The 27,256-nt window shown below is 34.9% G+C and overlaps 5 protein-coding genes and 1 pseudogene across 8 annotated transcripts; 5 read left to right on the top strand and 1 right to left on the bottom strand.

Annotated features, from left to right (window-relative positions):
* The first annotated feature begins 2,822 nt into the window (after window positions 1–2,822).
* On the top strand, window positions 2,823–4,996 carry LOC111310845 (putative thylakoidal processing peptidase 2, chloroplastic). 2 transcript variants are annotated; one of them, XM_089767769.1, is made up of 6 exons: window positions 2,823–3,809; window positions 3,894–3,965; window positions 4,045–4,113; window positions 4,268–4,354; window positions 4,465–4,532; window positions 4,676–4,996. In XM_089767769.1, exons 1-6 carry the CDS (start codon window positions 3,126–3,128, stop codon window positions 4,794–4,796), a joined length of 1,101 nt encoding a protein of 366 aa, XP_089623895.1. In that variant the 5' UTR covers window positions 2,823–3,125; the 3' UTR covers window positions 4,797–4,996. The 2 variants fall into 2 exon arrangements, with proteins under 2 accessions (XP_089623895.1, XP_022765964.2); XM_022910229.2 differs by having other exon boundaries at window positions 2,825–3,809; window positions 3,897–3,965.
* A 1,975-nt stretch (window positions 4,997–6,971) lies between these two features.
* Window positions 6,972–9,039, top strand: LOC149520598 (protein TUNICAMYCIN INDUCED 1-like). The gene is made up of 3 exons (XM_089767767.1): window positions 6,972–7,242; window positions 7,322–7,636; window positions 7,860–9,039. Exons 1-3 carry the CDS (start codon window positions 7,138–7,140, stop codon window positions 8,604–8,606), a joined length of 1,167 nt encoding a protein of 388 aa, XP_089623893.1. The 5' UTR covers window positions 6,972–7,137; the 3' UTR covers window positions 8,607–9,039.
* Window positions 9,040–9,993: 954 nt separating this feature from the next.
* Window positions 9,994–15,473, bottom strand: LOC111312647 (protein NRT1/ PTR FAMILY 4.5-like). Of its 2 annotated transcripts, XM_089767748.1 has the most exons (6): window positions 12,768–15,473; window positions 12,515–12,593; window positions 12,178–12,395; window positions 11,230–11,676; window positions 11,008–11,132; window positions 9,994–10,928 (listed from the first exon to the last, which is right to left on the bottom strand). In XM_089767748.1, the coding sequence occupies exons 1-6, from the start codon at window positions 12,768–12,770 to the stop codon at window positions 10,049–10,051; spliced, it is 1,752 nt and encodes a 583-aa protein (XP_089623874.1). In that variant the 5' UTR covers window positions 12,771–15,473; the 3' UTR covers window positions 9,994–10,048. The 2 variants fall into 2 exon arrangements, with proteins under 2 accessions (XP_089623874.1, XP_089623877.1); XM_089767751.1 differs by lacking the exon at window positions 12,768–15,473 and having other exon boundaries at window positions 12,515–12,712.
* LOC111310844 (serpin-ZX pseudogene) lies at window positions 14,678–16,975 on the top strand (annotated as a pseudogene). The gene is made up of 3 exons (XR_016330342.1): window positions 14,678–14,683; window positions 15,310–15,738; window positions 15,889–16,975. The product of XR_016330342.1 is annotated as a serpin-ZX pseudogene (transcript).
* Window positions 16,976–17,222: 247 nt separating this feature from the next.
* On the top strand, window positions 17,223–19,240 carry LOC111312646 (serpin-ZX-like). Its single transcript, XM_022913094.2, has 2 exons — window positions 17,223–17,693; window positions 18,178–19,240. Exons 1-2 carry the CDS (start codon window positions 17,304–17,306, stop codon window positions 18,961–18,963), a joined length of 1,176 nt encoding a protein of 391 aa, XP_022768829.2. The 5' UTR covers window positions 17,223–17,303; the 3' UTR covers window positions 18,964–19,240.
* Window positions 19,241–21,285: 2,045 nt separating this feature from the next.
* LOC111312644 (nucleobase-ascorbate transporter 3-like) lies at window positions 21,286–25,991 on the top strand. The gene is made up of 14 exons (XM_022913093.2): window positions 21,286–21,746; window positions 22,259–22,356; window positions 22,453–22,629; window positions 23,172–23,272; window positions 23,425–23,500; window positions 23,589–23,648; window positions 23,736–23,920; window positions 24,010–24,106; window positions 24,305–24,391; window positions 24,544–24,602; window positions 24,736–24,827; window positions 24,921–24,998; window positions 25,093–25,253; window positions 25,640–25,991. The coding sequence occupies exons 1-14, from the start codon at window positions 21,587–21,589 to the stop codon at window positions 25,853–25,855; spliced, it is 1,647 nt and encodes a 548-aa protein (XP_022768828.2). The 5' UTR covers window positions 21,286–21,586; the 3' UTR covers window positions 25,856–25,991.
* Window positions 25,992–27,256: the final 1,265 nt, after the last annotated feature.

Below are 27,256 nucleotides of genomic sequence, written 5' to 3'. Positions count from 1 at the left end.
ATACAAGTATAATATACAGATTTTAAGATAAAAAATAAAAAAACCTTTACTTATATGATTCCCTACCTATTATTATTCCTATCAACTGCCACTCCAAACCCATTATACTAACCTTGGGTCACAACCCACAGTTAAGGGTATAATCGAATCGAGTTGAGCCGATATAGTGAGAAGTTCGAGCTCGAGTTTCAACTTGCGGCTCAAACTTGATCAAGTTTCATTTTTTTAGTTCGAGTTTGATTCATAATTGAAATTGAGTTACTTGAGCTTGCTCGATTAATATATAAAAATAAGCTTAATTCGTATATTTGATAAGAGTTTGATTATTTGTGTTCGAGTTCGAACTCAAATTCGATATATTTTATTAATTAAAATAATAAAAATATATTTAAATATAAAAATTCGATTAAACTCGTGAACTATTCGAATCGAATATAAAAATACTCAAACTCGACTCGATCGATAAGTGAAGCTATTCAAGTTCGAACTCAAACTCGACTCGATAATAATCGTACGAAATTTAAATTTTATTTGAATCAAATTTAAATAATTTATGAATATTAATATATCATTTACACATCTTTCTAAAACCAATATGAACAATGTCGAATGGCTCATGGGCTGTGACTGTCGGGGATTTATCGTGGTCAAGCACAACACACGGAGTATTTGTTTTTGTTTTGTTGTATTGGCTGACAAATTGTAATGAATCTGGATTCTGGAACGTGGACTAAAGACACATTCAAAGATGAATACTTTCTGTCTCTTGCACATTATTTTAGATGTTGTTTTCAAGATTTACTGTCATTATATACAGATATCCACGCACACACATCTAAACGCCACCTCCATTTTCAATGTTCCAGTCAGACCCATCGCTATGCAATTGGTTAAAAGCTAAGAATTGTCAAAGAAGTAGGGTCAATCCGTCATCGGTTCTTAGCCTTACATCGTTTGATAAGATGAAATATTCCATGTTAATTGTGAGAGAAAGGGTGGAAAAAGCTCCATCCATAACAACCATACACAAGAAAAGTCTTTCCCTCATTGATGAATTCACATTTGATTCATGCATGGAGTGAGAGCTGTGATATGATATAAAGTTTAAGATATATTCACAAACTTAACCAAATTATTGAATATTGATCCATTTTTTGTATTTTGGGTACAAATTCTATGAAAAAATCATTTATTAGAAGAATACATTTACTCTCTTAGACAATTATAATTGGTCCATTGTGTTAATTTTCATCTTTTTTAATAATTTACATTATCAAAATTTAATTTTTAATTATTAAGATTAAAAGTCAATTAGTCTTACCAATCTACAACTTAAAATTTATTTCATCAATTTCGCATTTCAACTCTTTTTAAATAATACTAATTAATATTGTTAATTAAGAGAAAACATAATAAAAACGTGATCATATTGTTAGTTGACTCCGTGCCATTCTCCAATGATGTATGCGCTTACCTCACTGCCCAAAAGGAATTCTCTTCCAATAATCCCATTCCATTGTATTTGTTGGAAAAAAAATAATCGTCGCATTTCTTTGGAAAGTGTTTGTTTGTTGGTAAAGGGTTTTTTTTGTTAATTACGATGAAATTTAAATCTAAAATTTTTAACATTAAAATTAAATTTATATTATTAAATTAACAGTTCATTGATAATTTAATATATTTTTATAAAAAACAAAATTTAAAATAAATAAATTATTTAATATTTTAAATTAAAATAAAATATATTATATTTAATAATTTAAGATAAATTATTATAAATTATGTATTTAAAATAATCTCTATAAATAATTATAAATAAAATTCGATTTTAAGATATTTTCATAAAAAGTATAAATATTAATCAATTAATAATTTAATATTTTAATTTAATTAGAGTAAAGTGAAGACGTGAACGTATTACTTTTTTTTAATTATTAAAAATAAACATTAAAACATTTAATATATACCATATTTTTTGAATTATTATTATTATTATCCTTCAACCGTGACGGGGAGTTTTTTTATTTTTTGCCATTGATAATGGGGAGTTGGGGACCGCTGGTTTGCCGAAGTTTCGAGGGAAAAGAGCCTTTCTTTTTGCAGTGAAATGCCCCAAATATCCAAAAATTTTGGAATTAAAAGATTTGTAGGGTTGCTATTGTCTTTTCGTACAGCTGAAATTTCCGTAGTAGTTAATCTGGTTTGAACAAGGAAAGTTGCAGGAAGCAACATCATTTCCGTCGGTGTTCATACAAAAATAAACAAGAAATGAAGAAAAAAAACCAATGGCGGTCAAAGTCAAACCTGAATGCTGAAAGAGTGTGGGTGGTATAAATCCCCTAAAATACCCTCCATTCTGCAAACAAATTTCCACTGGGAACCAGTCCGATAATTTACTTATTTTTTAAAAAATACCATTTGTGGTCAAAGTCAAACCTGAATGCTGAAAGAGTGTGGGTGGTATAAATCCCCTAAAATACCCTCCATTCTGCAAACAAATTTCCACTGGGAACCAGTCCGATAATTTACTTATTTTTTAACTAACGGATCACATAATTTTTATAATTATTTTAAAATTAATAAATTTTCGTTATTATATTATTATGTGTGTTTAGGACTATTAATTCTTTATATTGACAAAGAGTTTTTGAATTCAATAAGCAAGTATATACAAAACACACATGTCCATTTAATAATTATATGAATATTTGATGTATAGCTAGAGTTATACACAGGCAATTCCGTAAATATGGAAACAAATAAGTCCACAAGTGGAGTGAAAAAAGAAGACGCTGTTTCTTATAAACTCCTAACCCTTCTAGCTTACGCTTTTCTTGAATCACGCCAAATCTCTTCCCCGCTGCCCTGAGCCTGGTTGTCTCTTCTCCGGAGAGCCAACAAAGCTCAGACCTTCCACCGCCCTCTTCCCACTTAGCTACCCAGTTCTGAATCGCTTCCCTTTCTCTTCCCCTGGCCTAGCCCCAACTCCCCAATTCCCCGCTCTCCTTCACTGATCACGTCCTCGAAATTTTCTTTCATTTGTTTTGAGGATTTCTTAAATCAACCCTTGTAGTTTCGAAAGCAGTCTGTACCAAATTTTACTTTACCTTATCCAATTTCTCAACATGGCTATCCGTGTAACCTTCATTTACTCCGGCTACGTTGCCCAGAACCTAGCCTCCACCGCCGGCATCCGACTCGGATCTTGCTCCTCCCGATCCGTCCACGAATGCTGGCTCCGATCCCGTTTCCTCTCCCCCCATAAAAAATCCGACATCGACGCTTCCCCTCCCCGTGCTTATTCCGCTTCCGCCGCTGCCGGTCTCCGCCACCCTCGTTCGAACATGTGCTCTACCCTCGCGGCAGAGATCCTTAAAGACGGTTGCAATAACCCGATTCTCGTTGGTCTCATCTCGCTGATGAAGTCAACGGCTTATGGTTCTTGTTCCTCGGCAACCACCATGGGAATTTCGCCTTTTAAAACAGCTTCGATTATCCCTTTCCTCCAGGGATCGAAGTGGCTGCAGAGTAATGAATCGGATCCTGTCGGACCGGAGAGTAGTGAGGCAGACAGAGGAGGAACGAGCAATGATGATCGAAGTTTGAGCTTGGAGTTGGATCCTAAATCTTTTGTTAAAAGTAGTTGGATTTCGAGGTTGCTAAATGTTTGCTCCGAAGATGCCAAGGCTGCTTTTACTGCTGTAACTGTTAGTTTACTTTTCCGGTCGTTTTTGGCTGAGCCAAGGTCAATTCCGTCGACTTCTATGTACCCTACTCTGGATGTTGGCGACCGCATTTTGGCTGAGAAGGTAAATTTTCTTTCCCTTAATCACCCTTAATAGGCAGTAAAATCGAGATTGTATGGTTAATTTTGTTTCTCTGTCTGATATCAACAGGTTTCATATTTCTTTAGGAAGCCTGAAGTTTCTGATATTGTTATATTCAGGGCACCTCCTATCTTGCAGGTAAATCTTTAAAATTTGCTCTGTTATGCTCTAATTTCATTGCTTAATAATTTTCTAATGGGTTTATTTCAACACGTAGGAAATTGGGTACAATTCAGGCGATGTTTTTATTAAAAGGATTGTTGCTAAGGCTGGAGACTGTGTTGAAGTAAGCTCTTAAGATTATGTAAATCGTTCTGTTTAACCTATAAGTTCTTTATTCATCTTCATTTTTTCTTTGTTTTGCTTTCCCCCATTTAGCCCATGTCTGTAATGTGTATGTTGTTCACTATTTCTAACTCTCCATATTGGATTTGTGGTAGGTTCATGATGGCAAACTGTTTATAAATGGTGTTGCTCAAGATGAAGATTTTGTTCTAGAGCCATTAGCATATGAAATGGATCCAATGGTTAGTGTCTGACTTCGGATTGTCCTTGTTTATTCATATCTATTTGTTTCTCTGGGTCTTGGTCATGCATGTTACATGATCACTGAGTGGATCACATTGTGATTTTGCAGGTTGTGCCTCAAGGTTATGTTTTCGTGTTGGGAGATAATCGCAACAACAGTTTTGATTCGCATAACTGGTAATTCTAAAATTTCATTTCCATTAATAACTCTACGTTTTGAGAATGCATTGAACAAGCTATGAAAGCAAAATATGTAACATGTTTTTTCAACCATACGAACAGAATCTGACATGTTGTTTCGAAATTACCTTCTGTTTCAGGGGTCCGCTTCCCATAGAAAACATTGTTGGTAGATCTGTTTTTCGGTATTGGCCTCCATCCAAAGTTTCAGATACTGTACATGATCAACATGTGGGGAAGAATGCTGTAGCAGTTTCTTGACATCTGAGTTTACTTAAGACTTTCTTCTATCTTGGGTGGCTCGCATTGAGCATACGTGAACAGGAACGGATTTACAATGGGAGCAACTGCCCCACCGTAATGTGAATGCTTTTTTTTTTTTTGAGTAACATTAATGTAAATTACAAGAATAAGAAATTTTTAATTTTTTCATTGAAATTTAATTAATATTTTATTTTAAATTTCATTAGTATGATAAAGATTACTAAATTTAGTTTTTTTTTTTTGGCCACTTCACTTTTATAAAACTGTAAATAAATATAAAGATCAGGAAAAAAAAAAAGCTATTTAGGTTTCATTATTATTTCATAAAACAAAGAGCCAGCTACATTCTCTCATAAAATACAAATTTACTCTATATTTGTACATTATTTACATAATATCATGCAATTACATTTAATAATTTAAATTTGAAATTAAAAGATAGTAATATAAACAAAAAGTTAAACAATATAACTTTTAATCAAAGAAAAAGATCATGATTTTATTTTAGAAACCAATCTAAAATATTGTCTAATTTTTAGTGGTGGTCTTAAAATTCAAACAGTGAATAGTCCTTAAGAAATGGTTGTACAAAAATTCAAATAAAAGAAGCAAGTAGGACAAAGTGGAAAAAACTAATATCAGTTGAAAAAAGAAAAAGATTTGAGAAACTTAGGGTGAAAAATTCGGAAGCCAATTTAATTTTACATACATGCACTTATGATTAAAGATTTAAAGTCAAATACTCATATATAGTTATTAAATGGACATGTGTCTTTTATATATACTTGCTTATTAAATTCAAAAACTCGTTGTCAATATAAAAAATTAATAACCTAAACACACATAATAATACAATGATGAAAAAAATTATTAATTTTAAAAGTTTAATTATAAATATTATATGATCCTAAGTTAAAGAGTTGTAATTTTGGCAATTCTTTTGTAAAATTCAATTTTATTTTTACCTATTCAATAGATAGGAATCCAAAAAAATAATAATAATAATGAATGAAAATAATAAATTTAAGTTGATATGGAACCTAATTTGTTTAATAAAAGCAGTATATAAATAAAATTTTTTCAAAATTCTCGGCGTTAGGGCCTCTATTATCTAGCAGTATGTTTTGGTAGTAAAGGTGAATTATATAACTTAAGAAATGTCCACGTTAATCCAACCTTGTTGTTTGATAAAAGCAACTGATTAAAAGTCATCTAAATAATCATTATCTTATAAAATTATTAATTAAAAATATGTGCATATATCTCTTTAATTTTTAAGTCGGTCTAAATTGATTAAAAATATTACTTGCCAAACCTTGATATTTAATCCAAAGTTTACCAACATATATAATGGATTAATGGTATAAGATTTTTTTCATACATATTATGGTATGAAATTTAGTTACTCATAAATTTTAATTAAAAAATGTTCATTTTAATGATAATAATTTAATATAAGTCAACTTCTTTTTTATTAACAAAACTAATCTAATTATTAAAATTTTAAATTATAATAAAATTAAAAAATTAAAAATTTAATTAACAAAAATACATCTTTTAATTTTATTAAAAAATTATACATACTTTTTATGTATTATTATAAAATAGATATAAATTATGTTTTGTTAAAAGGTATAAAAAGCCACTAAAATATAATTAAAAAAATATAAATCATTATTTTTTATTACAAACAATCAATTCAATATTTATTTACATTTAATTAAAATTTTTTAAATGAAAAACTAAAAATTGATAATTTTTTTAAAATTAACCTAAAATTTTATGTGATATCAATAAAATAAATAAAATCTTATTATATAACGTAATTAATATATGTAAAAATAATATAGCATAAAATTTTTTTTCTGCTTTTAAAGATCCTTAAGGTTAAATTGACTATAATTCTTAAATTGATTAATTTAATTTTAAATCGTATTAGATTTCATCAAATTAAAAGTTTAATTAGGAAATATAAAATTAAAAATTTGATTAATCAAAATAAAATAAAGTTTAATTACGAAATATAAAATTAAAAATTTGATTAATCAAAATAAAGAATCAAAATAAAAGTTCAATTTTGTTACGTGTTCCATAGTCCACGCAGCAGTTTGGAAAGGCCTTATCGCATGTACACACGAATGTTCCCAGCGACTAACACCATCAAATTCTCGTCACTCACATGAAATCAGTGCGAAGCCCATAACGGTCATTTCACCTTAACCACGGAAACATGAGAGATAACGTTGTTCAAAACGCAAGAATTGAGTGAGTGACTCATCCTATCCTCTACGATCCGGTGCACACTAAACCAAAATCCGTTGAAGCAGCACCACCACCGATGACGAACCGCCGTTTCCTCTCGTTTCTCCTCTTATTCCTTCTCTTTCAGATCTTATCATTCGCTTTCAATCCTCTCCAATCTAACCATCCCCAAATCTTACAGGTACGAAAATAAAATCGAATAGTAATAATTAATAATGAAGTTTCGTAATTCTCATTAGTCTTCTTGTTTTTGGGTTCAGGACGTAATTGAGAAGATTGCTTTGAAGCACAATTGGGAGTTGAAAGGGCTGAACTTCTCAAAACTGGAAGTGGGCAAGGCGAGGTTTGGGACTGGCAAAAGGTACGAGTTTCGGATCCGATTTGGAAAAACTCATTTACTCTTCAAATTCCCCGACGAAGTTTCTTCCTTGAACAAGTTTACTAAAGGAAGTGGCAACGATTTCCTGAATTTTGTCAACGAAATTAATTCCTCGGCTGTACTCGATTCCTTTGAAATGGAAGGTCCCTTCGAATTACTCCTCTCTCCCAATCACCAAGCTTCTCTCATCTTCCCGGTATACTTCCCTTTTATTTTGATATCCTCATCAATTACAAAAAAGGTTTTTTTTTTTTTTTACTTAATAACGTATCATCATCAATAAATATATTAGGAGATTTAGTATTAGTTAGCTTAATTGATGTTTGATTTGAATTATCTTCTTTCTTAATTTAATTGGACATTTGCTAATGTTTGCCATCAACTAGTAGTAGTCTGAAGCTTGGATATTTGGTCATCAGCTGAACACATCCCATACTGATATCAAACGGGTCCTTGTTGGTGAAGGCATCACTTTACAAGTAAGTGGAGCTCAAGAGATTTCTCTTTTCCACACGTTTAACTTTGGTTTAGCTGCGAATGAAAGTGATGTCAAGGAGAAGAACAGTGGATATTGGCCCTTCCGGCATTCGTTCTGTATGCCATTACTGCCTCTGCACGTTTTAGGGTCGGTATCTCTTGTTGCCTACCGAACTCGGAACCCCGATGCCCACATTGAAGCTTTTTTACCATCCAAGGATACTATTGAGCTGCTGCCTGAAAAGTGTTATGGCAATCATGGTTACATGAAACAACCCTACCCGATAGATTCAATGAGTTTGAAGATAGCCAAGTTACAAAAGGTCCTTAGGACGTTTCTAGGTGATAGAAACAATCAAAATGGGTTTTTAGGTTCTCTAAATGTGAAAACGAAAGCATCACCTATTATTCACTTCCAGTTAGAGCTGGAAAAAAACATTGGGAAGAATGAGAGTGTTCATGGTATGTTAGCTCAATGGAGGACGAAGCCAACTGTTGAGCGACTTTGGTTTGATGTAATGGCAAGAGTTGAAGCAGAGAAATTGAAGCCCCTTACGATCAAGAGGGTTAGACCTTATGTTGGTGTAGATACGGTCTCATGGAGTAATTTATTGTCAAACATTTCTTTTACAAAGTTCCCATCTATTCTTGTCCCTTCTGAGGCATTGACGTTGGATGTCAAATGGTAGTGGAAAACCTTGTAAGATGGTTTTGGTTCGGGTGAAATTTACAGATCTATGCTATGCGCCATCATTTGTCATGTTCATTCCTCGGTTGTTGGTGTAACATGTGCTTGTCAATTATGTCGAAGGCATCTTTGATTGGTTTCATAAATAGAATTTACAAAAAAAAAAAAAAAAGGTGGTTAAAGAACTTCCACTCATTTGCATTTGCTTTTGCTTTAGCTCCTTTACTGTACAATAACAGCAATATTAGGATCTCTGTTTCTTGTTAACTTGTATCATAGGCCGGCCAAGCTTATAATTTTAGGCAAAGATGGACCTCGACCTGTTTGTTCTGAGATTCTTCTCCCGCTCCTTTTCCCAATTATCTTGTATTTGTAAAAGTCGAATCAAATCATATTTTGGATTGGTGATTCTTATATGTTTCTGTTTTTGGATACCTCGTGACTTTCAATCATTAAAAATTGATGCATTTTGGAAATAATCTCCAACTTGTGGGTTGAACTTGTCCTCACTGCTTCATTGTTTCATGTAATAGTTGTGGGAATGGAAACCTAGCAAACATTGCTAGGTCTGCTATAAACAATATCTTGAACTTGTCAGAAATTAGTTTTGATAGGCTGACATTTAAACCAGGTTTGCATGCTCAGATCTTCCCCAATTGATAGATCCTGTTACCAATAGCAAAGACCAAGAAAATGTAACATGAATATGCAGTGACCATGGATGAGTCTTAATCTACTTCCAAAACATTGATTTTATCTATTAAAATCACTTGTACTCAATACAGATGTGTAAGGCACAATTGCAGCAGGAAATATAACGATAGTAAACTCGGATGATCTTCAAGCTTCATGTTAGTCCTTACCGTTACCACCAACAAAATTTTCTTCTTGCTTCATGTCGTGGATAAAGTAGTTTCAAAATGATAAGTAGATAAGAAACCCCTAGCGTGTTGTCATGTTGTGGGTTAATTCAATTATTCCTGTTCATGAACAGTGATTTCCCCAACATTCTTTTCTAGGCCGGAGAGTGATAATCTCCTTGGGTAGTAGAAAAGACAGTCGGTGTTAGGCGACTAGATAGATTGTCAGCCCCATTGACTGGAGACAGGTGATCTTCAATTCTTTCTTGGTAAATGGTTAATAAGCCCTAGAAAGCAATGAGGTAGACACAAAATCTAAAACCATAATAAAAATGTCTGTAATGTGGATCCCAATGCATGGCTTGTAATTGTTGTGATGTTATTAGTCGATTTAAGCAAAGTAGGAGTATAATCAGTTAATCACTTTATTTTTCCCCTATTTTATTCATTTTTTTGTGATTCATTTCCACAATGGTAACTTTATCAATGTAATTCTTTCTTTCATTTATTATTATTTTTAAATGTAGGTAATTGATAAGAGGAGAAAAATACAAGAACTATAAAAACCAGAACCCTCGTGATTCTAAATTGTCACCATCTCAAGTTGATTGCCCTTTGCGGGACTGCTGTCACAATTTTCTTCTTGATTGATTTCCACCTTCTTATACCTGTACCAAGAGGCACAAACCAAATAGATACCAAAATTCACCACACTCAACGCTGCCAATAACCAGTAAAAATAGTTGAGCTTGTCTCTGTTCAAATTGTTATTAGCCAGCCATCCACCACTGACCTTGTTCACCACCTCCACCACCACCGTGCTCAAGAAGTAACCAAAAGCTAATGAGCACCACGAGATGGCTATGCTCAATGACTTCATCCTTGCTGAACTCTCTGAATAGAAGAATTCTAGCATCCCAACGAATGTGAACATTTCAGCCAATCCAAATATAGCATATTGGTACCCAAGCCAAAATACACTCATTGGCAGAGGCCGAATAGAATCTACCATGTTGTGTTGAATGGCCAAGGATTTGCGTCGTGTTTCTACAATTCCAGCAACTGCCATGGAAATGGCTGAGAACACCAATCCAATCCCAATTCTTTGAAGATACCGAATTCCTGTAGGGATTCCTGTTATTTTTCGAGCAATTGGAACGAAAATGCGGTCATAGATTGGGAGAAAAATGGACGTGAACGCCAGGGGGATAACCGGGATGGAGGGACCAGGCACCTTAAAACCAAGGATATGAGTGTCCATGGTTGTGCTTTGTTGGATTGTGAAAGTTTGGAGTTGAGCTAAACAAGTATTCATGAAAACAGTGCTGAGTATAATTGGAAGCATCCGAATAAGAATCTTTGTTTCTTCAACTTGTGTTACTGTACTTAGCCTCCAGGGTCCTGGGCTTACTGATGTTGATGCATCGCCAGAGGTCTGGACAATTGCTGCTCGATCTAAAAACCTGATACATGAAAAGGTACGTGTAAGAGCGAAGTTTCCAACTTGTTAGAACAAATATACTATGATCATCAAAAGGGTACCTGAATTGATCAGTTCTGGGGAGAATTTCATTTTGCACCCCTGCTTCTTTGTCATGAACCTCATGTAATTCATCTGCCATCTCTGGTTGTGGAAGCTTTCGATTTCTGATAGCGACCACAAATACCTGAAGTGAAGAATCAAAATGGACTCTTACCAATTATAAATAGAGCTTTTCGGTTGTCAAGCATGTCTTTTTTTTTTTTTTTGTAATACTTAATTACCTGTATAATACGAAGGAGAGGACTCCCTTTGGGAACATTGTTACGGTACAATGACTTGCCCATGATTACAAACACAATTGCAAACAAGACTGCTACGGTACATACGCCAAACGCCCAATCCCAACCCTCATTTGAGCTTATCCAAACGACAAAAGTCACCCCAAATATAGCTCCAACGGAGAGACTAAGCAAGAACCAGTTGAAAAAACTTGACAATTGAGCTGATTCTTTAGGATTCTTGTCATCAAATTGGTCAGCCCCCAATGAAGGCAAAGCTGCTTTAACTCCGCTAGTGCCAAATCCAACGAGGTACAGACCGATGAAAAGTATTGCAGCCTGGCCACTGTCTGCAGCCTTGCATTGAGTTGTTTGGCTTATTGCAAGACCTTGGCATGGGGTAGGTCTTAGTTGGTGGAAGTGAGCTTGTACTGCTAAGAGGGCGTATCCCTGCAAATTTATGAATCTACCAAATCTTAGAAGATTCTTATCAGAACCATTTCCATAATAAAGAAGTGAACATATTATTCGGGATTTGTTCCCATTTATAACGAACTGATGATTTTTTGTGGTTTATTAATACAGTCAACGAATTATGGCCCTTTTTTTTCTTTGTAATAATGTTAGACTGCTTCGTTTTTTATGGTTTCCCCTTAAGCCAAATCATAAAGTTGAGACATAGACAACCGATTAAGGAAGCAAATAAAAATTTTAATTTGGTAATTAATCAGTTTGATTTGTGGGCATGTTCTTCATTTTATACTAGCTTTATCATGTTAGAGCATGTGGTGAGCAAGATGCTGTTTGAACTTTGGATGCATGGTTTTAAAAAAATGAAACAATATGTTTAATTTTAAACCATCTTTATTTTTTTAAAAAATTATTTTTGGCAACAACTAAAACTAAAGTCTCATGGTTAACAAAATATGAGGATATGATAATAAACTTTACCAGCAATTCTATGGACCCAAACAGGACACAAGTCTTGAATCTTGACAAATAGGTGTCAGAGATGAACCCTCCAAAGAGTGTTAGTAAAAATGAAGTCCCCATGAAATTTGTAAGGGTGGTTGCTGATTTTGTTAAGCTGAAGTTCATGTACCCATAAAAGTATGTTACCAGGCTTATGGCATTGGAGACAAATGCCATATTCTCCAACCCTTCCATGGCTGGTAAGAAAATCACAATTAATAACAAAATAAAGAAGAGTGAAAGACATTATAAAACAAGCAAATCTCTGAAGCGAGGAAAGGAAGAAGAACACAAAATTGAATGGTTACCAACTTACCATAGACAAAAAGTGTAGCCCTGATTCCTCCTAGTCTTCTTTCTTGCTTGGCTTGGCCTTTAAAAGTACTAAAGATGCCCTGAGGTGGTAACAGAAGAATGCAATTAGCCTGAATAAAGCAAATGAAACATGGAATGGATGATCTCAAAGATAAGAGAGAAAGAAGGGTGGTGGCAAAGTCTACACTGGCTAGACCAACTTAATTTCTTCTATGGTCTAGAAATGCCACCTGAAATTCCAATAAATAACTTACCATTTTTGCTGAGAGCTTGCTTCCTATCTTCTCTTCAGGCTCAAAAGAGAGGGAACAGATGGCTACTTCTTAATGGGAGATTGGTTCCTTTGAGTATATATAGAGGAAGATCATATGAGGCTAAAGGCTGACAACAATTAAAAACAAGGCATCATTTGGCAGTAAATGTCAAATGATTATTTTGTCTCTTCTTTCTCTCTCAACAACCAACTCTTGTCTATATATTGACTTTTTTTTTTTTTTTAATTTTTTGACTCAATGACTTTCTAACGAGTGGAATCTAAAAATTTTCAGATGCTTTCTTGCAAGTAGGTTTTCTTGTTTTACTGATGGAGTTTGCTAGTAATGTTTCTGTGTAACTCAATATCCTATAATAATATAGGTAGGATTAGTCTGTTGATGAACAAGTAATCCAAGTCTCAAACAGTGCCATTGCCCTCAATTTTGAGTCATAAAAAAACCTTTACCTGTTGTCATGATGGCAGAGAATTCCGCAGATTCTTGGTATTGGGCACTAATTAATTCCATACCAGTTCACAATATTGTTTTCGCAGGCTTTGGACATCGATGCAGGAATTAACTACTGTTCTGAAAATAATTTGACAAGTTTTAATTAATCCATAATGCCATTGAAGGAGATTGAGGAATCTTTGTATTTCATAGTCAGCGCTGGAAACGAATCAGTTTGTTACAAAACATTTGGAGCTGTCTGCAACTTTGGGGTCTCTTAAAAAATTCAGACCATTACATTGGATATATGCAAGCATGTTGGCTTAAATAAATTGGTCCCATTTTTTTAGATGAATCAAAATCCAGGGAACATATATCATATAATAATGCAAGTGGTTAGTGAAGCCAACAAGAAGTCGTGAGCATAATAAGTCTGTTCAAAGGGATACTTCAAGGTTTCAATAACAGATTCCTCCAGGGAAGTTGAATACGTGAACAAAAATATTGATTGCCTTTTTGTAAAAGAGGAGTTTTTGGCAAATTGTCTTTGTCCTCTGCAGTTTCCTAAAGGCAGTGAAAATGAAGTGAATCTAGCATGCAGGGGAGTGCTCAACTCCACTCCATTATCTTCATAATTTAACTTCCTCTGATCCTCTCGTAACTTGTTAGTATGTTCTTGGCATCAGAATCACTAAATGTGTTCCATTTATTTGAAACATAAAAATATTTCAAAGCCCTTGATCACAGATCTTTAGATATGGCAACACAAGAAAGCTCAACAAAATGTAAATGTTACACTGAAACCAAGAATCACCAATTTAAACAATTGTAGTTGTTTTATTCATTTTCTCCTTATTCCCAGAGGAAGTACTTACATGACAAAGATCATGGTGGTTGTAAACTAAAAGAAGGCAACTCCAATTCATGCTGTTGTTGGAAAGCTGCTTGGCAGGCACTAAATGGAGTTTAGCCTGATTACAATAATGGAGTTGGTAACAAGCACTTGGACACATCCTGGAAAAGCTAGAGCCAACCTTTTGTCTAAAAACAGCTAAAATTTCCTGTTCGTAATTAAAATCATCCACACCCTTTTTTCAATCATTAAATTGAAAATATATTTCTTACTGCAAAAGCAAACAGATCTCTGTTAGGACAAAGGTTGCTATCAATCCAAAGGGGGAAAGGAGTAAACAGAGCACCAGCAGCCAATTATGTTCCTGTCTTTCATTAAAATAAATCACTTGTTAAAGATCATATGTCACTATATATTTTGAGTAACTTAAAATTTTGAACAAGAACAATAATATCAAGTCATATTGGATTTACACTACAGAATCTAGAAAGCAAGGGTTATTAACAAATGAAATTTTAACTTATCCAAAAAAATAATTGTTAATTGGATTACAATTGCAACTTGTAATGCCAAATGATTTGATTTTGTGCGCAAACTGGGCGGAAAAATGGAAGTATTAAGTCCCTATGATTTCCCGTAATTATTTTTTAACACAACACATATATAACTTTAACTTGTTTTAAATTACTAGTTGAGGGAAATATCCGAAATTTGGCAATTATAAATTCACGATAATTTTCGTGAAATTAAATTAAAGAGTTTAGAATTTTTTTTCGAATTGTTAATCAACTTTTTACTCTCATCCTCTTATTTAATTTATTTGGCAGGACAAGCTCGTTACACCTTGAACCTAAATAATGTATAATAGACTCAAACTCTTAATTCTATATGATTCATAAACCCATGAATTAACTCTTTAGCACCCAAGATCAACCTATCCCGGTGACACCTTTCTCCTCTCCTCATGCCATGCCATTTAAGCCGATATTGACCTGAGATCAGAAACTTTAAGATCCTATTTAATACATAAAATAATATTTGATACCTAAAATGATGGATAAACCAAATTTGTGCACAAAAATGTATAGTCCAATGTAAGGGAGAAATGGACCAGGCCTTATGTCCACTAATAAAACGCGATGGTAAAGCTTAAATCCAACGCAACCTTTGAAATTTGAAACCGCAATTTTGAATCTCCTACGCTACGCGGTAAAGCAGCAACGGTCATTTCCTCTATAGAACTTGACTTTCTTGTCGACTCTCGTTGAGCCAAAGCAAGCTAATCTTCTTGTCAATGATCAGGACCAGACTGACGTCGCTTTGAGCCTCACGAAGCAAATTCTCCTAATCGAAGCCGAGGACTAGAACCTGGCGTTCTCGCCGCTGTCTACATAGGTGGTGCTGAGTGCGATTGCTGCTGGCTCAAATGGCTCCATTCTCGACCAGTTCCTTTGCTTCCTCAACTCAGAGTCCAACGACCAACTCAGCTCCTTCTACTACGAGATCATTTCCGTGGTATTCTCCGACGGAATCCCCGTGGGTGGTCCCCTCTTGTCCTTTTCCAACGGTGTTTGGGTCGATGATTCTCTCCCTCTGAAGCACTCTTCTAAACCGATAATGGAGAATGTATACATGGCTGGTTCGAATCAAGTTGATTTCCAATCCTAGGTATTTTATTTATTTTCTCTTCTTTCTAATCTTTGTTGGTTAAGAATTTTGTCTATTTTTAAAACTTATGATCTTATTCTTATCTTGTTTATTGGGGAAATTCATATGCTAACTTTTTTTTTTTTTTCATGTTTTTGGTTTTTTTTTAAGGCTGATCAAGTCATTAGGGAAGTGAATTGATGGGCGAAAAAGGAGACCAATCATCTTATTAAACAAGTTCTTCCTCCAGGGTCTTTTAACAGTTCTACCGGGCTCATATTTGCTAATGCGCTTTACTTCAAAGGGGCCTGGAATGAAAATTTCAATGCATTAAAAACAAAAGACTATGAATTCTACCTTTAAAATGGAAGCTCTATTAAAACGCAGTTTATGACCAGCAAAAAGAAGCAATTCATAAGCTCTTATGATGGTTTCAAAGTGCTAGGACTTATAAGCAAGGTGGAGATATCTGCCGTTTCACCATGTACATATTTCTTCCAGATGCAAAAGATTGGTTGACAGATTTAGTAGAGAAAGTGAGTTCTGAATGTGGTTTCTTGGAAAGTCACCTTCCATGGGAACCAGTTGCAGTCAGTGAATTCAGGATCCCAAGGTTCGAGATTTTATCCGGGTTTAAAGCTTGTGAAGTAGTCAAGGCCTCAAGGGATTAGGACTCGTATTGCCTTTCTTTTATGATGCAGCAGATTTGACAGAGATGGCGGATTTGCCTACGGGTCAGACCCTGTATGTTTAAAAAATATTCCATAAATCTATCGTAAAGGTTAACGAAGAAAGGACAGAAGCTACTGCAGCTACGGATGCCATTGTCATGGTATTCTGAAGCGGTATGTTTGTCAAGGATAATAAGATAGACTTCGCGGCTGACCATCTATTTCTTTTCATGATCAGAGAAGACGTAACTGGAGTTACTCTGTTTATTTGGGCATTTGTTCAATCCACTTGAAGCTGATAAATTTGTGATAGACGAGAATGAACGAATGATTATATGCCAAGTCTATATACAAGCCAAAGGATTCAGGATTCTAGAATTTCAAATAGCTGGTTAGTTACACCAATATCCATATGTTGAAATTTAGAGATGCCCAAAGTATATGCATTCTTGTACTCTTGTTTTATGTTTTTGTTGTAACATTAAAATGGGTATTTCACAGCGGAAATGTGAATTTTATTCTCATGGATTTGGGCTTGTATAAAAAAATATCAAATACTTGTGGCGAATCAACCTCTTTTTCGGGTATATTGTTTGTGCAGATTTAAATGGTGGATATTTTCCAATTGGGTTTTGCCCAATCTGATTGAGAAATAGGCCTTAACATCCAAAAACAAAAGCCCCATTCCAAGCTTAATTCCCAAGCAATGCGATTCAAAGTTCAACACGGATTCTCCTGAGCTGCAAAACCACAAGGGCGCAAGGTCCATTTTATAATGTTTCCTTATTCATTAAGTAACCGTCTTTTATATTGCTAGACATTTTTCGAAGACTCGGGCTGACCAAAGTGAAGTCTATCTTCTTTTTGCTTCTTCTTCGTCTTGAGTTGTTTTCTTCTAGAGTTCAGATTGCGACGATGGATCTCCGCGAATCGATCAGAACCCAAACCGAAGTCGCTTTGAGCCTGACGAGGAACATTCTTCAAACCGAAGCCAAGGACTCGAACCTGGTGTTCTCGCCTCTGTCGATCCACGTGGTACTTGGCTTGATCGCGGCTGGTTCTAAGGGTCCCACCCTCGATCAGCTGCTCTCTTTCCTTAAGTCAAAATCCAATGACCACCTTAGCTCCTTCTCCTCCGAGCTCGTTTCCGTTGTCTTCGCCGACGGAAGCCCCGTGGGTGGTCCCCGCTTGTCTTTCGCCAACGGTGTTTGGGTCGACAAGTCACTTCCTCTCAAGCCTTCTTTCAAACAGGTTGCGGATAATGTCTACAATGCTACTTCTAATCAAGTCGATTTCCAAACCAAGGTAATTTATTTCTTATTCTTTCAGTTTTTTTTTTTTTTTGTTTTTTTGGAAATATCTTTCATTTGCTTCTTAAATACTAATGGTGAGGGAATGACATAAATACTTAAGAATTTGTCTCCAACCTCATAGATATGGCTGAGATCTTTAGACATTGCAAAATCTGGGTATTGCTTAGTTACAAATCGATGGGGGCTAGTGAAAATCGAATTGATTCCCTTTCCTAGATGAAGGCATATACAAACTGTGAAAATAACCCACTTTTGATAAACAGTACTCATCAAATATTCCTTGAAACTGAAGATAACTCCAGTACAATTGATGTAAAGATAGTAAATAAGGCAATGATATGTTTATTAATTATATTGGTAGCATTCACTTGGCCTCTTTTTGTTTCATCTGGGTTAAATAATTATGCTTTTGTAACCTCTGGGTCAAATAATTATACCAAGAGTTTTTAGTTTTCATTTTGTTGGTATCTCTGAAGGCTGTTCAAGTGGCTGGTGAAGTGAATTTATGGGCTGAGAAGGAGACCAGTGGTCTTATTAAAGAAGTTCTTCCTCCAGGAGCGGTTGATGGTTCAACCAGGCTTATATTTACTAATGCCCTTTACTTCAAAGGAGCTTGGAATGAAACATTTGATGCATCAAAAACAAAAGACTATGACTTCCACCTTATAAATGGCAGCTCTGTTAAGGTGCCTTTTATGACCAGCAAAAAGAAGCAAACTGTTAGTGCCTATGATGGTTTCAAGGTCCTAAGGCTTCCATATAAACAAGGTGGAGATAAGCGTCGTTTCTCCATGTATTTCTTTCTTCCAGATGCAAAAGATCGTCTGCCAGCTTTGGTAGAGAAAGTAAGTTCTGAATCTGGTTTCTTAGAACGCCATCTTCCATATGAACCAGTTGAAGTGGGTGAATTCAGGATTCCAAGATTCAAAATTTCATTTGGACTTGAAGCTTCTGTAGTTCTTAAGAGATTAGGACTTGTATTGCCTTTCTCTGGTGAAGGAGGTTTGACGGAGATGGTGGATTCACCTCTGGTTCAGAACCTGTATGTTTCAAATATATTCCATAAGTCTTTCATAGAAGTCAATGAAGAAGGGACAGAAGCTGCCGCTGCTACTGCTAGTCTCATAAAACTCAGGGGTCTGCTTGTTCAGGAAAACATAGACTTTGTGGCTGATCATCCATTCCTCTTCCTCGTCAGGGAAGATGTGACTGGAGTTGTTCTGTTCATTGGGCACGTCCTCAATCCTCTTGAAAGCTTATAAATCTCTTATAGCCCTTATGTAGGAGAAACTGTCTTAGGATATGTAGCTCAACAAACAGAAGATTCTGGTAATTTCAAGTATCTGGTTAATGTGTTGTATTTTGTAGATGCTAGAGACTAGTGCCACTTGAATGATGTGAACTGTACTTTCTTGTAAGTTTCCTTTTCTTACTTTTTCTCTGTTTTTTTTTTCCTTGTGACTTTGCTGTTCACCCCATATAAGTTGTAATAATTAACTACTTGATATTAGAAATAAATACATTCTCCCGTTTTTTTAACTTGTTGAATACTTGAATCATAGCTCTCCTCGGTTTCATTTTTTCTGTGAATTCTATCTTCTTCATTTTTCTTTACTACCAGCAATCTATTATCCATTAATGAATTCTTCAAGTTTGAAAGGTGATGAAGAACGTATTATTTATTAGATAGCGATGATGCAGAGCACTAGAAAGGTTCTCAAGGAAGAGATGTTTTATCAATGGATATTGTCAACAAGTACAAACTATGAAACTGTTTTGTAGATAATAAATTTAAGCTTGAGAATTAACAAAAATAGGATCTACTTCTTTTTCTTTTTTCTTTTCACGGTACAATTTTGCATCTGAATGGTTTAATGCTTTGATATTGAAAAATATTTACTAGACTAGACTTTAGATTAAAGGTTTCAACACCAAAAACGAAATGCAAATAAACAAAAGCAGCCCTTTCTTAGATAAATTGCTCTTGCACAGATTGCCCTCTAACAAGAATGGATATCAAATAGTAGATTTTAACCCAATCTGAGACCAGAAATGGGTCTTAATCTGCAAAGAAAATGGTCCATTGGCCCATTCTGAGCTTAACTCAAACGCGGCAATCTGGGACAACCGTTCTTTTTCTTTTTTGGTGAAAGAAACAACCTCCTTTGTTCTTGACTTTCTGGCTCCATTGTTAATCTCGCATCGAGCATACGGCCCAAGATTCCTTAGGAGCTGAGATTTGCTGCCAACTGACAAAGAATGGATCTAGGTAAATTCATCAGAAGCAGGGTAATCCAAAGTAAAGCCCAAGACTCGAACCTGGTTGTCTCACCACTGTACTGTAGATCCATGTCGTGCTGACTAGGCACATATGCATGTTTGAGATGTTTTGTCATGGTCAAGCACTCCATAGAAAACGACACAGGGTGGACAGGGTCCAGGCCTAGCCATCTGGCTGCAACACGTAGAAAATTCAGTTTCCTAGGCTCTTCCATAAGTAACGTCGTACGAATACATACAGTCTGGAATGGAGCCCACGTACACAGTGGCATAAAATGACAACTCTCCTGGTATCTATATTCAACTAAAAAACAATTCTCAATTTACCAAAAATAGAAGAGTTTTTTTTTTTTTTTTTTACAAATAACCCTAATTCATTAATTGAGATGATGGTCCCTACGCATTGCCTGGCCTTCACGTGGCTGGAGTGAAATTTTAAATATTTCAATTATTTCTTTATAGCTATGCTGAAATGCCAAATCTGCCCCTCCTTGATCCTCTAAATTTACAAATTAACCCCACCCTATTTATTCAAACAATATAAAGAAAAGTCTTTAAAAAATAGATTTGTAGGATTTGCATAATTAAAACCGAGTGCATTAATTAAGTTGTTAGCTAGGATAGGAGAAAACAACTTGATTTCATGATTATTACTTGCGGAACAAGGTAGTAATTCATTCTCCTTTAAGGTGGAACTTAATTATCATGAATCTGTTGAAGATTAGACCCCATAATCTTAATTACTGTTCATATTTATCTTTTTCTTTTATGAACGGTCTTGAAAAATTAAAAGCAGCTGGTTCTAGTCGGTTCTTGATTCTTGGTCCTATTGGTTTTTGATTTGACAACTGAATTACACCAAGATTTTGCCATATAATTTTGAAGCATCATTGCTTTCTCATAAATGGATAAATAAAAAAAAATTAAAATAGTGTTTTTCAGTAAAATGTATGTAAAGTCATGTTGGGTTTAGACAAGGGAAAAAAACCGTATCTAATTAGAAATCACCCCATTAAAACGATGTTAAGTGAAAGAAATTTAGAAGATAAATTGAGAAAAGATGAATGGCATAAATGTTATTTTCAACGAAATTGAATCGAAAAAGTACATTGTAAGATCTGGTAGATGGAATGTAAGAAAAGTAGAGCCGGACCCACGCGCTATCCTCCAAATACGACTCCAATGCCACAAAACGTAACGTATGTCGAACTGCTTTCCTCCCTTTCCTCTGTAAAGTTTTCATTTTTCTTTTTTGGAGACTTTTAAAAAATTATTAAATCAGCTGAACTGCCTGAACTTGAACTGCCCTTTTTTCTTTATTATTTTTCATTATCAGAACAAAACAAAAGCTTGTTTCTTTAATCATTTCTCTTTTCTTTATTTCTTTCTTTTTTTTCGTCGGTGATTAGTTGTCAGCTACCGGGAAGAGAACAGAAAGAATAATTTGAACTACTTCAAACCGTTTATTATTCCATTTTTTTTTCTTATGAATCTGAAAACTCTATTAGCTGTCTGGTTTAAGTGAAGAAGAAGAACAAAAAGAAGATCACAACAAGGACTGCAAAAAATTAACTGAAAAGCAAAAAAAAAAAAAAGGAGAAAAAGATGGGGGAAACAGAGTACCACCAGCACCACCCACCGCCACCGCAAGTGGTTACACCACCGGCTGCACCACTAAATCTTGCGCTTTCAATAGGACCTACTTGGGCTCCTGCTGAGCAACTTCATCAGCTTCAATACTGCATCCACTCCAATCCTTCTTGGCGTCAGTTTCTCTTCTTCTTTTTTTTTTTTTTTTGCTTTGTGGCCAAGTATTTACCGTTTAATTTAATAACAGGTTGACAAAAGTTGAAGCTTTTAATCTTTTATGTTAAGTTGCTTGCTTTTTAGTTGGTATGACTAATAATTTCTTTTCTTTTCCTTTGCATGTTTTTACTTTGATGGTGAAGTTAGAAGATCAAAGGGATCTCTTTAAGATTTTTGTTTTTTAAACAATTTTAAGTTACTTTTGAATATTTTTTCTTTATGGGTTCTTTTCATTAAATTCTTTAAAGGACTGTTATGTATCATTTGTTCTGATTCTCTTTTGATTTCATTTAGTCCTATCACTCCACCTTGTACATTGTAATACCCTTTTTCACCTAAACTAGGATAAGTTTTTTGTTTGTTTTTAGTAGCTGAATAAGTGGCTTAAGTTCAACCATGTAAATTGATTTTTTTTTTTTTTAGAATTGAAATCTTTTACACCTAATCTTACGGAATCAACTTGTTTGACAGCTCATGCGCTTTTACTGGCTTTCCAACACTACATTGTGAATCTTGGAACTACAGTCTTAATTGCAAGTACTATGGTTCCTCGGATGGGTGGAAATCATGTATGTTTTATGATTTGTATAGACAATTTCAATACGATAAAATTTTGATGGGATTGGTGCCTTTTTATCTCTCAATCCTCTGATTGCTATGAACAGGGTGATAAAGCACGGGTTATTCAAGTGTTGCTGTTTATGTCAGGCATTAATACTCTGCTTCAAACGCTTATTGGCTCAAGGCTTCCCACAGTGATGGGTGCATCTTTTGCATACACCTTACCATTATTGTCGATCATCAATGATTATACTGATGAGGCCTTTGCAACTGAGCATGATGTATGTAAACTTTAGCAAGATAGAATAAAAAGTATTAGGAACTTATGAATTATAAAGTTCTTTGCACTGTAATTAAGTAGGAATTATTCATCATTCAGTAGGTAGATGTAATATAAATTTTGTTGTAGGTTTTATAAGTTATAGACTACTATTTACTTTTGTATGATCTTGACCTGAACCTACAACTCATGAATCAAATGAATACTTCTTGTTCTTGGTTTAAATATGCCTGGTTTGCGGAACACACTTTTTCCTTCCACAGCTTCAACCCAATTATTTCTTCTCCAGTACCCTTTGAGAAATGGTTTTAATTTGTCTCCACTATTTTTGCTCTTTCTGATTATATCTCAGCTATTTCCCAAATTTCAATTTTACTTGTATAGGTTATAAGCTACAGCGTCTGTGGTGTTTGAACAGAGTTGCCATCGTATAACTCACTTGATGTACATGCTCAATAGATTTGCTCATTGTTGGTGTAGTCTTTCTATTTTCCCTTGCACATTCTTGGCTAATGACCATATTATCTGGGGGTTTGCTTGCAGCGGTTTGTCCGTGGTATGAGAACCATTCAAGGATCATTAATTGTTTCTTCCTTTGTCAATATCATCCTTGGGTATGGCAGGGCATGGGGGGAGCTGACAAGGTAATGGTGAATGTAGTTTTCACTTTTGAGTATCAGTCATATGACCTATCTTATTTATTGCTTCCAGTTCCTTGCCTGCTTGTTAGTTATAGCTTGAGATGGGTTCTCACCACTGATTTTCTAATAGTTTTCTTTTTAACCTCTTTCTTTAGATTCTTTAGTCCTATAGTCGTGGTGCCAGTGATTTGTCTTGTTGGTCTTGGTCTGTTTGCAAGAGGCTTTCCATTGGTAATTCTCTTTGAACACTTTTGTGCTTGGTTGGAACTGATAATATACTGATACAAAGTGCTCTTTATGCAATTAACTTATGATACAGCTTGGTAACTGTGTGGAAATTGGCCTGCCTATGCTCATTCTACTGGTTATTTCCCAACAGGTAATATAAATTACTCTGGAGTGTAATGTCTCATCTCATACTAACATTCTTCTTTATTAATTTGACAAGAAGTATTGTTTACTGCAGTACCTGAAACACATACATTCAAGAGTCAATCTTATACTTGAGAGGTTTGCTTTGCTCTTTTGTATCGGAATTATCTGGGCTTTTGCTGCTATCCTCACTGTGTCTGGTGCTTACAACAATGTTAAGACTGCAACTAAACAGAGTTGCCGCACTGATCAATCTTTCCTAATGTCATCTGCCCCTTGGTATGGTTATGATGTGCTGCTCTGCTTGTTTGGTTTAATTATAATTGATTTCTTCTTTATGACTCATTATTTCATACTTTTGTTTCTAGGATCAAAATTCCATACCCGTTTCAGTGGGGCACGCCTATATTCAGGGCTAGCCATGTGTTTGGGATGATAGGTGCCGCACTTGTTTCATCTGCAGAGGTTTAGTCACTATCTTAGAATATTTTAATTGTATTTAGTATTGTTATTTCGTATTGTTTTGGATTTGCTTAACCCAATTTTAAATTTGAGTCTGCATCAAGTTACATAGACTTTTCTGTGTTTTAGCTCGACTCAAAAGATTTTTTTATGTTCATTAACCTTGTATACTCTGAAGTTTAGATATGACTTTCAATGCAGTCAACTGGAACATATTTTGCTGCAGCTCGGCTTTCTGGTGCCACAGCCCCTCCAGCACATGTACTCAGCAGAAGTATTGGCTTACAGGTCCTTTCCTATATTGCTGTGCATTGTTTTTTGGAACTTAGTCATCAATGATTTCTGTAAAATGATTAATTGTAAATGTTGTATGATATTATTTTGAATCTCAAGATATTATTTTGTCAATGGTGAAGATAACTTAGTCATCTTGATTGCAGGGTGTTGGTATGCTGCTCGAAGGACTTTTTGGTTCTCTTGTTGGTACTACCGCATCTGTGTAAGGAACATTGCTTTTATAAGGAGAAGTTCCATTCTATATACAGTATTTGTTAACTGTAAAAAACCATAACTGATAGATGGCACCATGTTTTAGAAACTTATTTCACTGTCTCATCTGAATTATATTGCAGTGAAAATGTTGGCCTTCTGGGACTTACACATATAGGAAGCAGAAGGGTGGTGCAGATTTCGACTGCTTTCATGATATTTTTCTCCATATTTGGTTTGCTTTTGTACTTTGACTTTAATTGCTTTGAAAATTTTGCCCTTTATTTATCATGTTCTCACTTGATTGCATTACCTTACATTCTTTCAGGGAAATTTGGTGCATTTTTTGCCTCTATTCCATTGCCAATTTTTGCTGCCATATACTGCATTTTATTGGGCATTGTTGGTGAGTGCCTCTATAGGCATGATATTTTTGTATCTAATATCCTATTGTTTCTTTAATTGGGAATACCCATCCCTTCTTTTCCCTCTTGGTGCAGCTGCTTGTGGGATCACATTCATACAATTTGCAAATAATAATTCAATGAGAAACATCTATGTTTTGGGTGTGTCTCTATTCCTCGGGCTATCGATTCCTCAATACTTTGCAATGAACACAACCTATGATGGTCATGGACCAGTTAGAACAAATGCTGGATGGGTGAGTTATGCACTGCAATTGTTTTGTTCTCCGTATTGCCTGTCACAGTCTAGTCAATTAGAAGCTAACGTATGGAATAAGGCCCTGAAGGATATACGGAAAAGTAAAATAACTAAATTCTAACAGAAAACAGGCCTTTATAACATTTACAGGCTTATGTTAAGATGGTGCAGATTATTTATCATGTGAATCTCATAATATTACCTGATTACAGGTTCAAATTCGTAGGTGATGGTCTTTCACTGTAATTAATTGGGATAAATGTTCAAAATGTTGGTCAATTTCCATTAGTTTACCCGATTTGGAGATGCATTTACAGTTAGAAATATATTTTTGTTGTCTATTTGCTTATCTGTCTGATATACATCCAATTACGATGCATGCAGTTTAATAATATACTGAACACAATCTTCTCATCACCCGCAACTGTGGCAATAATTATTGGGACCTTGCTTGATAACACACTAGAAGCCAAGAATGTGGTTGATAGAGGAGTTCCGTGGTGGAAACCATTCCAAGGCAGCAAGGGAGATGTTAGAACTGAAGAGTTCTACAGCTATCCCCTCAGAATAAATGAATATATACCCACCAGGTTTCTCTAAACACAGTACATTGTTTGTATATTAGCTACAATATGGGCATATTTCATGTTTATATGCATGAGTTGTGTTAAATCATTTACAAGACCGTCATCTTCGGTCAATGCGCGGAATTTCAATCTTCTACTGCCTTTGGTTATTTTCTTTGCAATTTAGACTCTCTAAGTCTTGTTGATTTTCAAGGTTGGCAAGCAGTGAATTAGATGAAATTTTGATCAAAAAACATTTCCTTGTTTATTTTGGAAATGATATAGTCTTCTTGAGGAGCCTGAAAAAAGACTTTGTGTTCATATTCCAATATCTCATTAGGCAGTGGACTTGTTCACACTTCCAGGGTATAATAACCGTGCAAGATCTGCAGTGGACTGAAAAATAAAGCCTTGATTATGAATCTTGGCGCGTAATTGCACCTTAGCTTGAACAAAATAAACAAGTTATTTGAAAACTCGATTTGATTTGATCATCACTGTTTTGAACAACTAATGAATCCCAGTAACTTAAGAGTTGCTTACACTTTGATTTTAACTGACTTTGTTGATTGGTTATCGACGCCAACCTCACAGAGTTAATAAAAAATTCGATAATGTTTCTTTGTCATAAAGTTTTGATCTTTTCCAAACGTGGAGTGGTGGTGAAAGCAACACCAATTGTCATCCATGGAACCTCTAGAGCCGCCTCAGTATAATAAAAGTGGGGGTCATTATCAGATATGCAAGTCAATTTGATTAGTTAGGCCAAAATGGTAAAAAAAATTACTGGTTATAACTTTTATACTATTCTATCACGCTAAACCTAACTCCTGTTTCATCACTAATGACTACAACTGAAAGAACATGGCATGGGTTTGGTTTAGATATAATCAACCATGGATTTTTGAAGTATTAAAGTTGATTTAAAGCAGTATAAAAAAGTTGGTATTAAGCAATGTGAACGGCTTTTCATGCTGCATTGACTAGCGAATAGAATGGCAACAAGAAATCCAAGAGGACAACAGAAAGCCGATGGCTGAGACCTCAATTTGAGGTTGATTTTATATTAAGGGAATCTCATTGTGGGATCCACGCGTTTCTATCCCTTCACTTGTTTTCTTCCCTTAAAAAATGGGTCCTTGCTCTCTTAGTCATTTGGACTCTGAAGAAAGCAAACCGACCAAAAAGTCTTAAGAAGGGAAAATAAACGAAAGAAAACGATTGATCCCAACTTAAATTGAATGAGATAAATGCATTGTGAAGATTTTCTTTTGGTACATGAGAACGAAGCATAGGAGATTGGGAAAATGAAATTGCAAGTGTTTGGAGATTAAATTTTAGTTTTAAAATTTAAAAAAAAAAATGGGTGAATAATTTGAATTAAACTCTAAATTCAGGAGAAGATTTTGTGAAGATTTTACTAAACAGAATTCAG

The sequence above is a fragment of the Durio zibethinus genome, chromosome 1 (genome assembly GCF_047325235.1).
Source record: "Durio zibethinus cultivar Kanyao isolate XHJ-2024 chromosome 1, ASM4732523v1, whole genome shotgun sequence".
Lineage (NCBI taxonomy): Eukaryota > Viridiplantae > Streptophyta > Magnoliopsida > Malvales > Malvaceae > Durio > Durio zibethinus.
The sequence above is the reverse complement of the archived record's forward strand: the minus strand, read 5'-3'. Positions and strand labels throughout refer to the sequence as shown.